At 45.4% G+C, this 21,458-nt stretch overlaps 1 protein-coding gene across 1 annotated transcript; it reads right to left on the bottom strand.

Moving 5' to 3' along the window:
* Nucleotides 1-227: 227 nt before the first annotated feature.
* Ube2z (ubiquitin conjugating enzyme E2 Z) lies at nucleotides 228-16,994 on the bottom strand. Its single transcript, XM_038326137.2, has 7 exons — nucleotides 16,590-16,994; nucleotides 14,613-14,685; nucleotides 12,601-12,788; nucleotides 10,041-10,152; nucleotides 8,003-8,115; nucleotides 5,425-5,515; nucleotides 228-2,171 (listed from the first exon to the last, which is right to left on the bottom strand). The coding sequence occupies exons 1-7, from the start codon at nucleotides 16,910-16,912 to the stop codon at nucleotides 2,001-2,003; spliced, it is 1,071 nt and encodes a 356-aa protein (XP_038182065.1). The 5' UTR covers nucleotides 16,913-16,994; the 3' UTR covers nucleotides 228-2,000.
* Between the last annotated feature and the right edge of the window lie 4,464 nt (nucleotides 16,995-21,458).

Here is a 21,458-nt window from a genome sequence, read left to right as displayed (position 1 = left end):
GTCCTCAGAGGACATGCTCAGTCTTGAAAGCTGCTTTTGAATCCATTGGACACAGCACACGGAGACTCTCCACTTCCAAATCTAAAACTAGGCACCAGTACTCCTTCCCACAGAAACCTCAGTCCTCAGCATCTAGAAACAGGCATCCCACCTATAGTTCTTAGCCCACGTGAACACTGATTTCATGTTTTTACACAAACCCTCCCACACCCATAGGTGCTTCCTCCTTCTGCCAAAACAAACTTTATTGCACCAAAAAAGAAAAAAGAAAACTTCATTTATGTACAGTCAGATATAAAGACATTTCTTTGACTCCTGTGCATATATTTCCTCAACTTAAGATCAGGGCATAAAAGTCAGGCTGCTATGCCAGACATGCTCTGCCCCATGGCAGGGCCAAGGAGAAGATTGTCACTTGAAAGTGGGAACACTTAAATGGATGACAGACAACACTGGACCCACAGACCAAAGTCATTCTTCTTGGCCCTGGACTAGCTCTGGGAATGGAGGAGGGAAATTGGAAGCAGGGTCCCTTTTCAAGTCTCAACATCTGACCCAGCCTCCAGGTAGCCTAAACAAACTTCTGCTCCCCAAGTGAACTGTCCCTGTCCAGTTTTCTTCCTGCCCTCCCAAGAGGTCCCTCTTTGTGCCCTATCTTCTCCCTGTATCTTCTAGGGAGTCCCATGATCCACAAGGCAGAGACCTTTATAGCAGCGGGCAGGGCAGGTAGTTCTCTGCATTCCTCAGGGCTGGACAGTGCAGGAGGCCTGCACCACATGGATCACCAACTACCTACTAGGAGTCAGAACAGCAAACCTGAAAAGTGTGAACTGTATTCAAACCGGGAAGGATGGACTCCTCTGATCCCAAGCCACTGAAAACATGTTTTTCTGACTCAACCAGCTGAAGGATCACTGTAGCTAAATTCAAAAAAGGAGCAGAGCCAGTGACGGGAGAGGTATAAGGAGTCTCAGAGTCCCCACAACAACCCCCTTGCCATTGGCTCTCCATGCTCACAAAGCCCCAGGGGATGGGGGGGGGCTGAAGGGAGGACAGAACTACAGACTGGGATGAAAATGAAAATACAAAAGAACAGCTGAACAAAATAGGGACTAGTATCAGTCTCCCCGTGCTCTACCCCAAGAAAACCACCCTCCTTGACTAGTATTCAGGAAAATCTGCAAGAGACTATTTTATGTAGTGGCTCAAATCCCATACATGCTGCAGCTGCCTGTGCTGGGAACCTTTCAAATCAGTGATTGTGGGAACACAGTAAGCAGCTTCCTCTGACACCTGTGCAGGCTTCACAGCGACCTGGGCTCTGTCCCAGTGGGACTTCCCTTCCACCTGTAACCTAAAATGCTGAGGAAGTGGTGCGAGGGAGAAAGGTGCTCAGGTGCTAGGTAAAGCTTACTGATCAGCAGCCCAGACCAACCACTGTTCTTCTCTTTGGTCTGTCTAGAACAGTGACTATAAATTAGGAAAAACAAAGTTATGCTGGACCATGGAAAATAATGGGGGAAGGGAGGAAAAGGGTGTTGGGAAGCCCTGCTTCAAGACTGAAGACAAACATAACCAACCAGACTGCTTAAGTGTCACAGACAGCACCCCCACCCAAACTCCCAGGATCCCTATAAACCACTTGGGCATGTTCCCTCTTGAGTTCTCATTTTCTGTCTTCTCCTATCCCTAATCAGCTGGCCCTGCAGAGAGGTGTGTTGGTTGTTTAGCTTTGCCAGAGGCCACCACTCCAGGTCCTCTTGCAAACGTGCCCTGGCCCTGATCCAGGATTGACTATAGCCCCAGGTGCTCCAGCACCAAGGAGGTCAGATTGGGAACAGCCCCACTCCCACACCCTGGGATTGAGTTTGCTTGCTTCTTGCCATGTTGCGGGATGCTGACACTTTTGAAGGGAGATGCACAGTGCCTCTCCGTCCCTGGGGTGAGGGGAGGGGCTCTGCTGGGACTTTCGAGTTGGGGGAGGGACAGGGGAGCAGGGTCTAGACCCTCAGGCTCCCATGAAGGTCTGTCTCTGTCCCAGATGAGCTGCTATCAGAGTCCATTTCAGCATTCTCATTATGGAGCCTCTCCAGCACTTTCTGCCGAATCAGTCCCAGACGCATCAAGAGGGACTGGTAGTCAAAGTGGCCCCGCTTCTCTCCAAAAGGGTCCTGTGGGGGAAAAGACAGGGGATGTAAGATTCAAGTCTATTGCACAGGGGCAGAGGATGGCACAGTGCTCCACATGAAAGTATTACTGCCCCAAACAGGTCTAGCTTGGGCTCACACTAAAACATGTCTGCATTCTTTTTAATAGTGAGCCAATAGAGGATATGGGGGAAATTCTATGAAGTATCAAGGGAGACTGGAAGGTGGGTCTGTGTTTTCTTTTTAAATTTGAGATTTTATTTTTATTTTATGTGTACGAGTGCACAGCCTGAATGTCTGCATATCTGTACAGCACCTATGTGCAGTGCACAGAGTCCAGAGGATGGATTCCGATTCCCTAGAACTGGAGTTACTAGTCCTCTGGAGGGATAGTCAGTGCTTTTAACTGCTGAGTCATCCATCTCTCAAACCCCGAGAGCCTGTGCTTTCAGCTAACCTTGAAAACTCAAGAAAATAATCTCCCTCCATCTTCTGTCCTCAATGAGGACACTCTTCTTTTCTTTTTTCTTTTCTTTCTTTTGGGTTTTTCAAGATAGGGTTTCTCTGTAGCTTTGGAGCCTGTCCTGGAACTAGCTCTTGTAGACCAGGCTGGCCTTGAACTCAGAGATCCACCAGTCTTTGCCTCTTGAGTGCTAGAATTAAAGGCATGTGCCACCACCACCCAGCAACACTCTGCTTTTCAAAGGTCACAGGTAGGTCTAAACTCAGTATTGACTTCCTTAAAAGTATTCCTTTCCAGGTTTCTGGGCAATGCTCCAGGGTCACCTAGCCCTGATCTCAGTATGTGTTTTCTAGATCAAAAGTCACTTAAGTTTCTTTTGAGACTGAGTGTCACTGTGTAGTTCTGGCTGACCAGGAGCTCATTTTGTAAACCACACTGACCTTGAATTCAGAGATGGGTTGGTCTGCTTCTGCCTCCCTACTGCGGGTATTAAAGACATGAACCACCACACCCAGCCAAAGATCACTAAACATTCTATATATTTAACTGTCTTCAAAGTATCAAAAATAACTATAGTTGGAATGGAGTACATAAAAAAAAAAATAAAGTTTTTGTTTGTTTTTTTTTGGTTTTTCGAGACAGGGTTTCCCTGTGGTTTCTAGAGCCTGTCCTGGATCTAGCTCTTGTAGACCAGGTTGGCCTCGAACTCAGAGATCCGCCTGCCTCTGCCTCCCGAGTGCTGGGATTAAAGGCGTGCGCCACCACCGCCCGGCAAAAAATAAAAAGTTTTTGAAACTAAAATATATATGAGTGCGCTCCAGGCCAGCCAGGGTTACATAGTAAAACCCTGCCAAAAAAAAAAAAAAAAAAGGAGCTGGACATGGCACACACCTTTAATACCAGTACTTGGGAGGCAGATCTCTATGAGTTCAAGGCCAGCCTGGTCTACACAGTGAGTTCCAGGACAGCTAGGGCTATTACATAGAGAAACCCTTTCTCGGATTAAAAAATAAAGAAGAAAAGATATATGGGGATTTAATGGCAGCAAATTCACATGGCTAGGGTTCAAGAAAATGGGACCTCTTTTTGTATGTTTATATGGTAGATGGCAATCACATACAAACAAACACTACACTATTTCCTCATCTGTGCACTCCTCACAAAAACTTCTGCTTCTTCTCTTTTTTTTTTTTTCTCTCTCTCACTTCCCTACCCTCCTCTCAATAAACTCCACACTCAAAAACAAAAATAAAAACTCCAGGATGAAGAGACGGCTCAGTGGGTAAGAGCACTGACTGCTCTTCCAGAGGACCTGGGTTCAATTCCCAGCACCCACATGACAACTCATAAGTGTTTGTAAATCCAGTTCGAGGGCGATCTGACCCTTCACACCATTGCACATAAAGTTAAATTCATCATAAAAAAATTCTTTAAAAAAAAAAACCCAAAAACTCATTCCATGTTTATTTATCTTTTGTGGTTAGAAAGATTCATTCTCTAAATCCCATACATTCTATGCAAGTGTATTACCAATGAACTAAATCCTCAACCAACTACAACCTCAACTGAACATTATTAGTCTTAGGAGCAGCAGTAGGTGACAGTAATAGTCACTGTATCAATGGTCTACCTTTTTCATTCATGAGGGTTATAGTCTTCAAGGCAGGATTTTAGCTTTACTCTGGGACTATCAGTTCTTCAAATGTTCCTTCATCCTTGGCAACATTTCCCCCACGCCATCTCCCCAGAAACTGCTCCTCTCACTCATACTCACTGAACACTTCACAATCTGAACATTGGTAATTGCTAAAAGCTACCAGTGATGAAATCTCCTCATGGAGAACAGACTTGGGCAGGCTTCCTCTATTGTCCCCTAAAAAGTAGTTGGGGGAGGGGGCTGGAGAGATGGGCTCAGATGTTAAGAGCTCTGACGGTTCTTCCAGAGGTCCTGAGTTCAATTCCCAGCAACCATATAGTGGCTCACAACCATCTATAATGAGATCTAGTACCCTCTTCTGATGTGTAGGCAGAAAACTGTATACATAATAAATAAATCTTAAAAAGAAAAAGTAGTTCGGGAAACAAGTCCTGTTTCAGGTAAGTGGATAGAGAATCTACTAAAAAACAAACACCTACTGTAAAGGTGTTGCATAAATAGAAATAGAGCCCAAGAAGAGTTGAAGAAAGTCATGATAGCTTAGTCAACTAATTCATCCCAATCCAGTTTTACTTTGTTTTGGGGTTACGAAGTTTGAACCCAGGGTCGTCTTCATGCCAGGCAATTCTACCACTAAGCTAAACTCCTCAGTCCTTTATTTGAAGAAAGGGTCTCGTTAAACTACCCAGGTAACCACCGACCATCTCTACAGTAACTGAGATTGTAGGTATGTACTGCCACATCCATCCATGTCATCCCATTTCTAAGCAAGACCACCAGGAAAAACCCAAGTCCACTGAGTTGACACTCCAAGACAGAAGGACTGTTATCTTTTAATCAAGCAGATGAGTCTATGAGTAGGTCAGCAACACTCTGTATGCTAAAACAAAGGGAGGGATTTTCAAGACAGGTTTCTCTACATAGCCTTGGTTATCCTCGAACTCGCTTTGTAGACCAGGCTAGCTTAAAACTCAAGAGATCCACCTGCCTCTGCCTCTCTAGTAAAAACAAACCCTTCTTAAACTGGATGTGGTGGTACATGCCTTAATCCTAGCACTTGGAAAGCACAGGATTCTTTAGTATGGAACCTGGGTAAAGGGAGGATTCTTCAGGTTCTGTGTGGGGCTTCGAGAATTAGCAAGAAAATACCATAGTACCTGCATAGTCTGGCCTTGAAGATGCAGGCGATCTTTGCAGGCCACCTCATAGAAGTCATAATACTCCAGGAAGGATTTCTCCATCACTCCCCTGGGAATTGAACAGACAAGTCAGAAACATGAGGCACAAGTCCCAGTCACTTCCTAATCTTAGGGTTTTTTGTTTTTGTTTTTCCTTTTGGTTTTTTTCCCAAGACAGGGTTTCTCTGAGTATTCCCGACTATCCTGGAACTGTCTCTGTAGAACAGTTGGTCTCAAACTAACAAAGATCTACCTGCCTCTGCCTCCTGAGTGCTCGGATTAAAGACATGCACCATCACTGCCCAGCCACTTCCTAATCTTAATGCCAAATTGCACATGTCTCTGCACTTAAGAGACTCTACTCTTGCAGAAGAGCAGAGTTGGTTTCCCAGCACCCACGTCAGGTTGCTCACACTGCTTGAACTCTAGGTCAAGTGTATCTGACACCCTCTTCTAGCCTGGACACCAATTAAAATTAAAAATAAAAAAGGAGGGGGCTGGAGAGATGGCTCAGAGGTTAAGAGCATTGCCTGCTCTTCCAAAGGTCCTGAGTTCAATTCCCAGCGACCACATGGTGGCTCACAACCATCTTTAATGAGGTATGGTGCCCTCTTCTGGCCTGCAGGCATATACACAGACAGAATATTGTATACATGATAAATAAATATTAAAAAAAAAAGTCAGAATGTTTAAAAAAAAGAACTAGGAACCTGCTGGACAATGGTGGTGCACACCTTTAGCCCCAGAAAAACCAACTTACTTCCTAACCTCCCCCCACTCACCCCCAAAAGCCTCAACTTCTTAGATAACCAGTCACTTGTTCTTTAAAAGTATGAACTGGTGTGGAACAATTGTCTATATTCTGTCAATTATGTTTTGGATGGGCGCTGGTTGGCCAGTGGCCAGGCAGGGAGTGTGGGTGGGACGGGCAGACAAAAAGTGGAGACGGGTCAGTGAGAGCAGAAGAGTTCTGGGAAGGAGGAAGTCCATTCCTCCCCAGTCCTGTCCAGACACCGAGGAGGGAAGATGTGACCTGCCTCGCTGGGGAGGGTGCCAAGTCATGTGGCTAGCATGGATAAGAATGGTGGGTTAATGTAGGTTGTGGGAGTTGATGGGAGGCCTGAGCTAATGGGCCAATCAGTTTATAAAATATAGACCTCTGTGTGTGTGTGATTTCTTTGGGGCTGATTGGCTGTGGGACCTGGTGGAAGGAGAGAAACCAGGCAGGGCAGAAAACCCTGTCAACAATGAACCAGACTGGGCACAGTGGTGTCATTCTGTAATTCTAGAACTAAGGAGGCAGAGGCAAGAGGATCAGCAGTTCCAGGCTAGTCTAGGTTGAAAAGTAAAACCCTGTGCCAAAACAAAACAAGAGTGTTTGGTAGGTAGAGTATGAAGCCAGATTCCAGCACTCATGTAAAAGCTGGGTGTGGCACACATCTATAATCCTAGAGCTCTCAGGGAACAGACAGGTAGATCCTGGGGTCTTGGTGGCCAGCCAACTAAGCAGCAATGGTCAACTACAGCTTCAGTAAAAAACCATTCCAAAAATAGAAAACAAAAGCAGGTGTGGCAGGACACGCCTTTTATCTCAGCACTTGGAAGGCAGAGGCAGTCGGATCTCAGAGTTGGATGCCAGGTTGGTCAACAGACTAAGTTCCAGGACAGCCAGGGATACACAGAGAAACCCTGTCTCAAAATACCAGGAAAAAAGAAAAGGAGAGAGAAAGAATAGGAGAAGGCCCCAATGTTGACCTCCGGCCTCCACATACCCAACCACCCACAGGGAAGTGTGACAAAGCACACAAAGGTTTGGGGCTCAGTGTTAGATGTGGGTCCAGGGACACACCACCTTCAATCCCAGAACTCAGGAGGCAGAGGCATGTAGATCTCTGTGAGTTTACGACCAGTCTAGTCTAGATAGTGAGTTCCAGGATAGCCAGAGCTACCGAGTCCCTGTCTCAAAAAAATCTAAAGCAAACAAGAAAGAATTAAGGGGGCTGCAGAGATGGTTAGATGGTTAAGAGCACTGACTGCTCTTCCAGAGGACTAGGGTTCAATTCCCAGCACCCACATGGCAGCTCACAACTATCTGTAACTACAGTTTCAGGGAATCTTACAGTCTCACACAGATATGAATGTGGACAAAACACCAATGCACATAAAACTAAATAAAATCTAAAAAAAAAAAAGAAAAAAGAAAAAAAAAAAAGAAAGGAAAAAAGAGTGGCGCACGCCTCTAATCCCAGTACTCAGGAGGCAGAGGCAGGCGGATCTCAGTGAGTTCAAGGCCAGCCTGGTCTACAAAGCGAGTTCTATGAAAGCCTGTTACACAGAGAGACCCTGTCTTGAACCCCTGGCCCCATCACCACCAAGATAGATAGGTAGGTAGGTAGGTAGATAGATAGATCGACAGACAGAACGACAGACAGGCAGATAAATAAATGGATGAATAAATAAAATCCTCCCTCTTTCTACTTTTCTCTATTTATTAACGGTGGAATCTGATGCAAAGGTCCTCACAGGTACGAGACAGATGGACATCAGTGGCACATACCGCAGGGGTTCAGGGCAGGGGCACTTGCCCTCCATCATGTCACAGACGGCAACTCTGATGGTCTCATGCCGGATACATTCATTATAGTTTTTGCTGTCTCCTGGATGTCTTTCCTATAATTTGAAAGATGCCATAGTACCCATTTAGTCAAAAAGAAAGTTAGTACAAAGATACTCAGGATTAGTACAGGGTACATGACCCAAATAAACACACACAGTCCAAGAACACCTTATCCATCATAGGTCCAAAACAAATAACTAAGCCTCGGACCCTTGGCCTCTCTCTCTATAAAAACAGCCATTCTATTATAGGTTAAATGACTGTAACCAGTAAACCAGATCCATCAGATTATCCTGAGTCTCAATAAAAGACCTATTAAGTAAGGATGAAATGGGGAACAATACTGGAGGTTTCTGGTTAATTCCTTTTCATGTCTGTAGGGCTCTACCCCACCATCACTATCTACTGTAAGTTATCAAAGAAAGAACCTTTTAACTTTTCAAACAAAAAAAGAATTAAAAAATTGCCAGGTGGTGTTGGTGCATGCCTTTAATCCCAGCACTTGGGAGGCAGAGGGACACAGATCCACCAGCTGGTGCAATTTTAATCCCAGCATTCAAGAAGCAGGGATCTCTGTGAGTTTGAGGTCAGCCTGGTCTACAAGAACTAGTTTCAGGACAGGTTCCAAAGCTACACAGAGAAACCCTGTTTCAGGAAAAAAAAAAAAAAAAAGTCAAAAACTGGGGGCTAGATATATGTAAATAAGTTATACAGCACTTGGCCATAGGGTTCTACCCCAAACATGCATGTGCATAATACACACACAGGTTAAGGACTACACAGATCATCTGAAAAACAAACAAAACAAAATCCTCTATCACCTGACTTGAAAATTAGGACAATATTTACCTTATAGTTAGCACAAACATTAAACAATACACATATATAGGAATACCACAGCCTGGCATACAGCATTACCTTTGGTAAATGTGCATTTCCTATGACTTTTTTTTTGGCAATGCTAATTAGAATATTCTTGCCTTTACTAATGACTAGCCCCCCCCCCATTTTTTTTTTTTCTTTTTTCTTTTTTTGGTTTTTCGAGACAGGGTTTCTCTGCAGCTTTTTTAGAGCCTGTCCTGGAACTAGCTCTTGTAGACCAGGCTGGCCTCGAACTCACAGAGATCCGCCTGCCTCTGCCTCCCGAGTGCCGGGATTAAAGGCGTGCGCCACCACCGCCCGGCTCCCATTTTTTGTTTATTAAGACGGGGTTTCTCTGTGTAACATTCCTAGCTGTCCTGGAACTTGTTTGGTAGACCAGGCTGGCCTTGAACTCAGAGATTCGCCTGCCTGTGCCTCCTGAGTACAGGGATCAAAGGCATGCGCCACCATCACCTGACCCACGACTAGTACCTTTAACTACACAAATAATATAGTACACTTTCTATCTCCAAAATAATAGACAGCTAGAGAAAGACACAGGTCTTTTTTTGTGATTCTCAGTATTGGGAAAGACTGGAGCAAGGAAATCTAGTCTAGGGGGCTAGTTAAGAGCACTTGCTGCTCTTCCAGAAGGCCAGAGTCTGGATTCCAGCAATCATATCTAGCAACTCACAATCTCTTGCAACTTCAGCTTCAGGTGACCCTCTTCTGCCTTCCATGCCATGTGCGTATGTGCATGCATGTATACCACATAACATACATTTGATTAAAGGCTTCTTTTTTTTTTTTTAGTCAGGGTGTCACACTATACAATCTCCTGGCCTAGAAATCGCTACATAGACCTTGCTTACTTTCACTTCAGAAATCTACCTGCTTCTGCAACCTTTGTACTGGGATCAAAGGTATGCTTTACCATGCCCAGCTGTTACTGTAATTCTTGCAAATAAAGAGCATCCATGTCAGTTCCCTTTCTTTCCTACACTGGTGTTATGTGGGACTATCCTAGTAGAAAAAGAGAAAGACTTTCAAGAGGCAGCTCAGAGCACCTATAGCCTCTGATACTACAGGCCTCAGCACATAGCCTAAGAGTCCTTACCTGTTCAAAGCCTGGCTCGTTGTGGTAGGGATTTTCAGTCATCAGGGACTGGATGGAGATAAGCACAGAAGAGATGCTCTGGGCTGGGCTCCAGGCAGGGCCAGTCCATGTACTGCAAACACAACAGAGGGACGGGAAGAGGGTGATGCAGACAACAGCCAGGGAACCCTGACAGTAGCAGTATCACCATCATTAGTGACTCACCAGAAGTTTCTCTTTCACTATTAATACCTGGGAAATTCCCAGCTTCTGTCTTACTCTCATTTACCAGAACAGTCAAAGGCCTACATCCTTCTATCAACTGAGAACAGAAGAAAACAGAGAGCAAGCAAGACAACTCTGAAAAGACTTTCTTTGAGCTAGAAGAGAAACAGTAGCCAAGAAAGATTACCCTACCAAAACAAGGATCCAAGTTAATGAAAATAACTCTAAAGGTTGTCTAAATGTTAACCTGTGACTTCAAAATGCTTATTCATTTATTGGTGGTGACAGAGTTGGTGGAGGAAAAACAGCTAATCAGAGGCACAAAAGTGGCTAAAGCTGCTCTCTATGAGGCTACACGTTGAAGTTCATGGTCAGGGACTCCGCTCTGTAACAAGCCAAGCAGGATAAATTCTCTGAAGATACACAACTCTGCTAACATAGAAAGGAAGGTGGTACATTTCACAATGTGGAGATCAAGTTGAATACCAGGGAAAATACCCCACACAATCTTTTTTTAGATTGGGTCCTGGAATAGCCCTGGCTATTCTCCAACTTAAAAGCAACCCTCCTGTCTCTGCCTCAATCCCAGGGATTATAGGCACACATGACACCACTCCTAACTAAACCACATCCACATCAGGCATTACTGAAGAAGTGGGTCAGCTGGACACCAGTGTCTTTTTTTTTTTTTTTTTTTTTTGGAGGTAGGGTCTTACAATGTGCTAACTGTTTAACTGTTCTAGAACTTGGTACATAAACCATACTGGCCTTGGCCTTAACAGAGATCAGCCCTACCGTGCATGGTAGGTATTTATTTTAGATCAATTAATAAACAAGATGCCATGAGAGATAGAAGCGGAACACAACCTGAGCCAAAACTAGCTTATTTCACTGAGCACTGCCCTTTCTCTTCTACACTAGAGGAAGGCCCAAGACAGTAACTTCACAGGTTGCTCTCTCCCAGCGGTTCCCTAGCAACTTTGCCTTCTATTCCCCACTTTACATGGACAGGAATTCAAGTCAACAGGGTCAGCTCTCATTCCATTTCTTTCAGCAGCCAGTCTGCTCAATGGTTCTTTCTAGGTATGAAGAGAAGAAAGTAAGCCAATAAAGCTAATGTAGCCAACTAAAAATATTAAGAATTTTTCTACTCCATGATTCTTAACTGTAAGTTTTCTATTTCTGGATGGGTCTTTTCCATGCAACAAACTCCTGTCCCTTTCACTCCACCACCATTCTTTGCCTGCTCTTTCTATGGCTCTTAAGGATCCAAAATGGCTTCATGTTAGCTTACTGACGCTTTCAGGAACAAATTTCACACCAACCCCAAGACTCAGTTGTCATATTACCAAGGGACACACACATACACCCAATCCCACCAGCAGAGACACTTGTGTAGCCTAATAAGATGAAGGACTTATTATGGGCACTCTCCTTCAAAGGGACTTCCAGACTATCATCTATCAACAGTATAGAGTATAGTATATCATAGCCTTAGATTTGAGAATTCTAGAAAAATACGAACCATATCTCTAATATGTTTTAGCTGCCTTTCTCACACAAACCTAGAAATGTGCTAGATGGAAGAAACAAACAGGATCACCAGTTTAGGTGACTTTCTTAACATCCAGTCCGTATTTATTCTCTACCTCAAGGAACTCTGGATCACAAAAGAACAATCTAAAACATGCTACAAGACAGTCTTCATTCTGAATTTTAAACTCACAAAGGCAACTGATACAGAATGAGTAAAAACTCCACAAAGCAACATTCCAGTAGCACCCAGGGAGTATACTTGATACCTGTTTCATAACTGCTATAATTTCCAAACTCGGATTTTTTTTAAAATTCAATTATTATTTTATCATAATCATTATTAGCACCACCACCTCCAAAGGCACCCATTCAGAGACTCCAATCAGACACCCACTACATGAATACAACAGTCCTAGAGTCATTCTCGAACCTTATGGAAAAAAGCGAGACCCTAATATTCTAAGGGACTAGTTCTCAAAGGAGTGTACAGCATAATCACCTGCACAGCCCCAAAAGCAGACCACTAGCATGCCCCAAAACTTCTGGCACATCTCATAGAATGGGACCTTCAAATCTGCAGATACTGCTGTGGCAGCTCAGGGACCACACTTGTAGACCGCTTCTTAAGACATTCCTTATATATAATAATTTGATTTTACTCCTTTCCATCTAGAATGACACCAGTCAGGAACCATCCTGGGAACTGAAGAATTGGCCACTTTTATGCTATGGGTTCAGCTGAGGTACCCCAGTTGACGATGGCTGCTCTAAAGTAATTATTTGCAAATAACAACTTGGCCACTTAGAAGTCTCCTCTTACCCTAGAATACTCAAGCAGACTTTCCCATTGCGGTAGAAGTTGGGGTTAAACCTCACTGTGTTATTGCCCGTTGTCATCAGTTTGACCCGAGGTGGGTGGATGGGGTAGTCGGGTGGACACCGAAAGACGAACAGGAAGAAACCCCCTTCATAAGGAGTGTCAAATGGGCCTGTGATCAATGCATGAATCTGCAAAATAAAACCCCATCTCAAAATCTCAAAATTGTGAGGTGATGCCCCACCACAGCCCCTCCTGGCTTCCACCTGCTACCCACACCAGGAACATGCATTGCCTGGTGTTCATATTCCACGTCCTCACCACACAGAATGAACTGCCTGGGGCCCACTCCCATAAGTGGGTCTTCAAATTAAGTGAATCTCACTATAGTGGGACAGCAGCATGCCTCACACTTGGAGTTATATTCAAAACTTAAAGCCCGAGGTGAAAAATTACACTTGTCAATATTACCTTAAAGGTTGGGGTTTTGTTTTTTTCCCTATCAGACCTCGCTGATTGGTGTATGGACAATTAATAGAACCTAAACTTGTAAAATAGCATTTTCTTATGTTTAAGGAATTAATACATATGTTTACTGACAAATCCAAACATCTCAGTAAACATTTTTCATAAGCACGCATGACACAATTCTACTCATGTTTGTATGATAGGAAGGGGAAGTAAGATGAATGGAAGAAAGGGATTGGAGGTTACAGCACCAGCACCAATAACAGCGCAGAAATGGTAACTACAATGGATGCATAGGGTGTCTGCTTGCTTCCTCCAGAGGATCAAACTACCACTTCCATGTCAGAGACACAAAGAAAAATGGGAAAACTCAGGAGTACATTTACAGAAAACAAACCATCCCCCAAAACTCCCCAACACTGCTGTTTAAAAAAAAATGTATGTGTATATCTATCTATATCTATCAGTATTCCTTAAAACATAACATTAAGTTCTCTTCCTCCACAAGTTGTAATTATTGGACATAATCTCCCTTCAAGAAGAGAAGCAAACCTGAGTTGGCTCAATTCTACCTCTTTTTCAAAGGCTTCTAACGACTTAAGTATGCTCAGAATAACAGCTAAAGGGGAAAGGACCTTGCACTCCCATGCCTCAATCTATAATCCTACCTTGTCCTGGCAACACAGTAGGCTACATTCTAGTCTGCAAACTCTGAAAATAGTAAAGTTAACTGGCATCAACTCTAAGGCCTCAGGGATTGGCATTTGACTAGAGACACCATATCCCAGGAAAAAACATTTCCAAACACGTGGGGGAAAAAAAAAGGAGGGGGAAACCAATTTAAAATAAAAAGAATACAAAAGCTGAGTTTTTTACTTTAGGAAATCTGAACTCATTAGTTATTGCTTAAAACATTAGATTTAGAAAATATGATTTCTACTCAACAACAGCATATATCCAAATTCATTCCTGAGAACATTCAGTTATAGAGAAGCCTAGATATATATGCCAGAGAAATATGATCATTATGTAGGAAGTGTTCTGTGTAGAGGACAAGAGAGGACAGGTCTCTGGGGGAGGGAGATACTCCAAATCTAGGATCTAGAAAAGGATCCTTTACCACAAACCAAGATGACCACATCCCCAGCTTTCCCTGCACCTGACTTGCAGTACCATAGTAAAAATCAAGATGCTAAGATGGAACAAGAGCTTGGGGGTACAATGGATAGGGTGACCATAATTTATCACCTAGGGTAGAGCATTTGAGAGGGAAAGAGTGGCCTGTTAATATCTAAGATGGGACAAGAGGCACATCTTGTCAATCTGAGGATTCTCCAAGCCCAACAATACCTGTGTGCACCCTAACAACAGACCTACTTAAGATTCTGCTCCACTTCTCACTGCAACTTTGGGCAAGCCACTTACTTCCTTGGGCTTTTGATTTCATCTCTATTACAAGAGGAAAGCTAAATAATGTTTTAGGCTCTTTCAACTTTACGAGTCTAATTTTCCAATAATTCCCGTCCCCACCCCATCACGTTACATACCTTAGTCATGTCAACAGTGTCAGGTACAACGAACATTCCTGGAGGAGGCTCCTTATATATGGACATGATATCCCTGTGTAACATCAAGAAAAGTTGGAGGAATAAGGAGAGAAAAGGGAAAAACCCTGGAGCAGGACAGCTATTATCACTTCAGTGAGCCCAGGGGTTTCGAGAAATTGGTGCTTGGTACCACAAATGTTTGCACTGTCTTGTTGGCTGAGAAATCTCATCTGAATACTCGTCAGGCGGGCAGAGAGCAAATTATTATCAAAGGGGCATTGTTTCCTTGGAGGTGGGGGGCACTGAGCAGAAAAAAAATAAGCCAGCATCCCAATGGGATCAGAAACAGATGTCATCCTGGGAAAGCCACATCCCACTTACTTCTTCCTACATGGAAACTCTTCCCATCTATTTCCCAGATTCCAGGCACTACAACCGAGCACAGAGATTTTTAAAAAAGTAATTGGGAAGGCATCAAGTCTACTCCTAAACTTGTTCCAAAAGCCACATGGTGGGCCTCTGCTGGTAAGGAGACCACATGAAGACTGCAGGAGTAAGTCCACCATGGTCTGTGTGTCCAGGAAACTAACAGGATAGAGTTCTTCATGGTGGGGAGAAGGGAACCCTCTGAAATGACCAGAATTTCCTATCTGGAAGATGACATTTAGTAACCAGGATAAATGAAATTTCTAGGTCATTATCTAATCAACTAGAATGGATCAGCTGAGAACTGGCTCAAGGAAAAGTCAATTATGAGGAAGTCCGGAGACATGGTAGGGTAGCAGAGCGAAGACATGTTTGGGCCAAACTCAAAGGTGTTATCAGGATTGAGGGCATCAAACTGCCACGGGGTCGAACTCTGTGTTGAAGTTAGAGGTGGCAATGTCTGTGAAGTTGCTGTTCTGTGTCAGGCACCGTACCAGGTCCTTTGAACGCACGGCGTAGTTTATTTATTAGAAACTTGAAAAATATGTAGGTGGGCAAATAAATACCTGAAGGGGCTTAGGATGTTCAGGATAATGCCTATAAAGGGCATGAAGAGAGTCAAGTCTGGTCATCAGGAAGCTGTTCAACAGGGTTACCCTTTCCCATGCAATAGGTATTACACTAAGTAAGCACTTTTGCAAAAACACATTCATCTATGAAGCGATACGATCTAAGATCAGTCACCCAAGAAATAAGCACGGAAAGGCCATAGGCCTTTTGTTTCCTATATTTGAACAGAGTGCATCTGCTTCACAAAAGTAAATCAGACAGACAATAATCCAGGGGGGAGATACAGGGGGAAAAGTTCTTGAATAGGACATTACAATCCAAAGTGATACTAGCAGAGGGGAGGAACTCTGAGTTTCCGGAACAGGTGTGAGAGTGGGGCAGCTTTGGGGAGACTGGAAAAGGGGTTCAAGAGAAGATCTGGAAAGTCGGGAAGGCCATCTAGACCTGGAGAAAGGACCATATGGTGGGGATTTGAGGAAAGGTAAGGTAAAAAAAAAAGAAGGCTGGCTTGAGTCTGCAACAAGGCAATGCAGGCAGAGTATGTCCCAAGCGGGGCTCCAGAAGAGATGAGGGGGGACCTATGGGTGGGGCCTGAGGGCAGCTTCTAGGTAGGCTGGTGGGGTAAGGAAGAGAGGAGGCGCGAAGGGCGGGACCCAACGTTACCGAAGAGCAAAAGGGTCGGGTTACGGGCGAATGGGAGGGGGTAGGGAAAGGGCGTCCAGAACAGAGCCGCAAGGCTCACCGGAGGTCGCCAAGGGGCGGGGTAGGCCCGAGGGCACCGTGGCTCAGTTTGAGCGTGCAGGGCTGAGTGCTGAGGAGAGAGAGGGAGGGAGAGAGAGACGCCAAAGCCCCGTCAGCGGAGGCCGGCAGGGTTTGGGCCTGGAAGACATGAGGCGGGAGTGAGCCCCGATTGGGGGGAGGGGGAGCGGGAAAGGTCGAGTCCCGGAGCTCCCGGTTGAGGGAGGAAAAACGCCGGCTCACCGCTTGATCCGAAGTAGACACTGAGGCGCGGTCCGCTCGCCGTCCCAGTCCGAGCTGAGCGTGGGGTCCCAATGGCTAAGCAGCGCGGCCCCGTGGGCAGCGGCCGAGGGCGGGAGTCCTGGCAGCGGAGCCAGGCCGCTCCCCGGCCCCCCGGCCCCGCCCGCCGCCGCCGCCGCCGCCCACACATCCGGCAGGAAAGGCGGCCCGAAGCCGCCGCTGCTCCCGCTAACGCCGACCACACCGGCAACACCGCTTGCCCCTGGGCCTGCCGCCCCGGCGCCAGCCGTCGCCGTCGCCGCCTCCTCGGTCGGACTCTCCGCCATCGCTGCTTCGCTTCCGGGACTGCTCAGCAGCACGTCCGCCGACCAGAGCGGCCGCTGCTCCCCGCACCACCGAGAGCCGGGCCAGAGTGTCCCCACCCTCCGCTTCCCCAGCCCGGGCGGCGCTGGCTCCGCCCACCTCCTCCCGGACCAGCGAGAGAGAGGCGTGCTGCCAGAGCGTCCACCCACGGTCCTCCAGGGCTGGGGGCGGGGGTTAGCGGACTAGTCGTTCCAGGCTGGCGCTAGTTCAGCTGTCCTCCGCAGGCCCTGGCAGCCCACCTCCGTGGAAGGCTTCATGTTCAAGTGTTGATCTGGGCGGAGGAAGTTCAGAGAAGATGGAGAGAGCCACAGCTTATCCCTTTAAAGGGAGGGACCATCGGATGCTCTTCTAGGGTAGGACAGAGGTCCAGCCTCCCTGTAGAACGCTCTAAGGGAGAGCTTGACTAAGTTAGGGTCCTTCGCTTCTCCACGGTTCTGAAATGGATCATGGCTCGTCGTCTTCTCTTCCACTAAGGACTACTATTGCCCCCTGCCTGCGGCTGGACCAAGAGGGAAAACGGAATGAGAACCTGCGAATGAAACACCACCTCATTTCTGTTTACTCAGTTTTTATTTATGAAGGGCCTGCATATGGTCAGGAGCTGTTGCTAGGCATTGCCCTGGAGATAATGACAGCTTGGTAGGGAGAGTCAAACGTCAAGGTTGATTCCAAGCTCAGTATTTTTTCTCCCCGCTAATACTAGAATTAAGGGTTTGGAATTCTGAATTTCTTAGAACTATACTGAGATTTGCAATAAGAAAATTAATTTTATGACTAAGCGGAACAAGACCTTAAACCGCGTCCTCCAGACACGAATATGAGAATGTGTGTGTATATAGTCTCATAAAATTGCCTGAAAACCAGTGGTACCACACGACTGAGAATTTAGACAACCCTTCCAGCTGGACTGAGGCAACATTCATAACAAACATACTGATACTTCTACAGCAAAGTATATGAATTTTTTGTTTTGATACAAGGTCTCTATATACAGCTGCCTACCTCAGCCTCCCCAGTGCTGAGATTACCTGCATAAACCACTACAGCCAGTGAAATATTCATATTATTTTCAGTACATTTATGAATACTCATTCTAGAACAAATGCCCAGGGCCTCACTTTGGATTAGGTCTCCCCAACACCCCCAAAGAAGCCTGGCTCCTAGGATGGCACATGCCTGTAATTCCAGCACTAAGGAAGCTGAGGAGACAGGGTTGTGAGTTCCAGAATAGTTGGTCCCACAAATTGAGTTCAAGGTCAGCCTGGGCTACAAAGCGACAGACACCCTGTCTCAAAAAATAAAAACCAACAAATGAAAAGCCTGGGTTCCAAGCCAGGTAGTGGTGGTGCATGCCTTTAATGCCAGCACTGGGAGGCACAGGCAGGCAGATAGATCTCTGCGAGTTTGAGACCAGCCTTGTCTACAGAGCAAGTTCCAGGATAGCCAGGGCTACTCAGCGAAACCCTGTCTCTTAAAAACCCAAAAACCCATGTTTTCTTAATTTGTGCATTTTCTCAAATGGTCTGGGGATCTGGAAATAGCTAATATTTTATTGTGCTTTGAAGCTGCTAATCGAGTGCTTAAGGCCACACACTTTTTATCTGCTTTATCTTATTTATTCCTTTCACCAGTTCTATGATGTGAGGCCTGTTATTAGCCTTTTCTGACAGGCGGAAAGATAGCAGGCATACAAAGGTCAGGCATATACACACAGGATCACACTGAGCAGGTGGCGGCACTGCATCTGACTCCAGACAAGTTCAAATCACTTTGTGCCGCTGTTACTCCCACACTTTCTACATATTACCTTGTCATTTTACTAATTATGGTCCTTTGGGATGAGTTGCCCTGCCCTCTGCACCCTCTAACCACACACACCCGAGGCTCTGTCTTGTTATTTGTGAATTCAGCATAGGGCTTAGTATAATTTATCTTAGGAACGTAACAGTAAATAAAAGTAATCAGTAATTTTTTTGTTTTTCGAGACAGGCTTTCTCTGTGTAGCTTTGGTGTCTGTCCTGGAACTAGCTCTTGTAGACCAGGCTGGCCTTGAACTCACAGAGAGCCCACCTGCCTCTGCCTCCCGAGTGCTGGGATTAAAGTCGTGTGCCACCACCACCTGGTGAATCAGTAAAATATTTTATTGTGATTCCATGTTTTGCTGATGTATCTTTGTTTGGGCTTGATTCTTTTTAATGAGAACATTTTATTAAAACATTTTATTTTAGCCGGGCGGTGGTGGTGTGAGTTCGAGACCAGCCTGGTCTACAAGAGCTAGCTCCAGGTCAGGCTCTAAAGCCGCAGAGAAACCCTGTCTCGAAAAACCAAAAAAAAAATTTATTTTACATGTATGAGTGTTTTGCCTGAATGCATGTCTGTGTACCATCTGTGTGCCTGGTGCCCATGGAGGTCAGAAGAGGGCATTTTTAGATTTCCTGTAGCTGGAGTTGTGGATGGTTGTGGAACCCTATGTGTGTGCTGGGAACCAAACCTGCCTTTGGAATGGAGGGATTCCTCTGTGTGTCCTCGCTTCTGTACCACAGTTCTTCTCTCCCTCCATCTACCTATACAGCGAGATGAGCCTCAAACTCCCTCTGGTCTTCAGCCCCCTGAGTGCTAGGGTTATAAACTTGCACCACCATGTCTGGCTAAAACACCTTTCAAATTCAAGATCTGGAAATGGTGGGGCAATAACCAGAATATTGCCTTAGATTCAGACATAAGAAATTAGGTTTTTGAGACAGGGTTTCACACTGTAACACAGGCTGGCCTCAAATTTGAAAGAATTTTCTCTTGCCTCAGCCTCCAAGGCTGGGATACAGGCATCTGTCACCATGCTTGCCTAGTTTAGGAGATTTGACTTTTAGAGCCAGTCATGGTATCACAATCCTATAATCCTAGCACTTGGGAGGAAGAGGCAGGAGGGTGAGGAGTTTAAAGTCACCCTTGGCTATATATCTTTGAAGCCAGGCTGGGCTATGAGACCCTCTCACTAATACACCTCCCAAAAAAGATTAGGGTGATTTGTTTGAGACAGGGTCTTTGGAACTGCCTAAATGGACCAGTAATCTACTTGCCTCTGCCTCCTAAGTATTGGGATTAAAGGCATGCTTCATCACACTTGGCCAAAGATTACTTTTTAATCCCACCATCTTTAAAGTCCTGGGTTTTTTGTTTTGCATTATACAATGTTGGAGAAGATACCACCTCTTGAGGTTTTTCTGAGGATGAGAGTGATATTTGCACCAGTGGGTTTTTTGTTTCATTTTTCCACAGGGTTTCTCTGTGTGGCTCTGGCTGTCCTGAAACTCACTCTGTAGACCAGGCTGGCCTTAAATTCAGAGCAGTCTGCCTGCCTCTGCCTCCAGAGTGTAGGGACTAAAGGCGTGTGCCACTATGCCCAGCACCAGTGTTTTTAAAAGTGACAAGCACTGTAGGGATAATTGGCACCTCCCTGACTTGTCGCCTTCTCCTTTCTACCTCGTCCCCCTTTTATATAGCTCTGGTAGCCTGGAACTCATAGCAATCCACCTATCTCTGCCTCCGCGGTACTGGGCCTTTCTACACAATATTTTTTCTATTTTTTTTTTAAATATTTGTTTATTTATTATGTATACAATATTCTGTCTGTGTATATGCCTGCAGGCCAGAAGAGGGCACCAGACCCCATTACAGATGGTTGTGAGCCACCATGTGGTTGCTGGGAATTGAACTCAGGACCTTTGGAAGAGCAGGCAATGCTCTTAACCACTGAGCCATCTCTCCAGCCCCTATTTTTTCTATTTAAAATACTCTTTCCCTCTTGCTTTACCAGAAGAAATCTTACTTAGCCTCTCCAAACCTCTGCTTCTCATAGTAAAACTGGGACAATCACTGAAGATACTAAAAGCAGAAAAACGTGATAATGAACGGACACAATGACTGCCCAGGGCTAATAATAAACGCTTATTATTCTTACACATCTTTTAAAGCCGGTTGAATTCCACTTTCTCTGCCAAGCTGTAACATTTCCAGGCATATTATTATTATGAATTAGTTTTAATTACCCCCTCTTCTGGTTCTTATGGTTGGTTGTTCATCCTTTATTATTATAGCACTTGCTACTTTTTTATTTCAGTGGTTTGGTTACTCATGTCTGGTCATTGGCTAGGGCCTCCTCTAGAGCAGAGAAGCCCGGGCCCCTGTCCTTGTAGCTCTAGGGCCATTAGGTTGCTGCACAAAGGTCAGCAGGATGGGAAGGAGGCCCTGCCTTGAGGCCACAGGCCCTTCCCCCAGCCATAGATCTCCAGCATTTCACTTCTTCTCCACCCCTTCCTTAGGTATTTGTTTTTAAAGTGCTGAGCCAAACTTTCCACCAAGAACCTGCAAGTCAAGGCCTGAGGGACTGCTGAAGGTGGCAGCTACTAAAGAGTCCCCCAGAGGGACTTGGGACACTGACAGAGTGGGAGTGGGGGTGGGGGTGATATGAGGAGACACGTGATCAGAAAGGAAGCTGGCAAACTCCTTCCA

The sequence above is a fragment of the Arvicola amphibius genome, chromosome 4, assembly GCF_903992535.2.
Source record: "Arvicola amphibius chromosome 4, mArvAmp1.2, whole genome shotgun sequence".
Taxonomy (NCBI): Eukaryota; Metazoa; Chordata; class Mammalia; order Rodentia; family Cricetidae; genus Arvicola; species Arvicola amphibius.
This window is presented reverse-complemented; position numbering and strand designations above follow the sequence as displayed.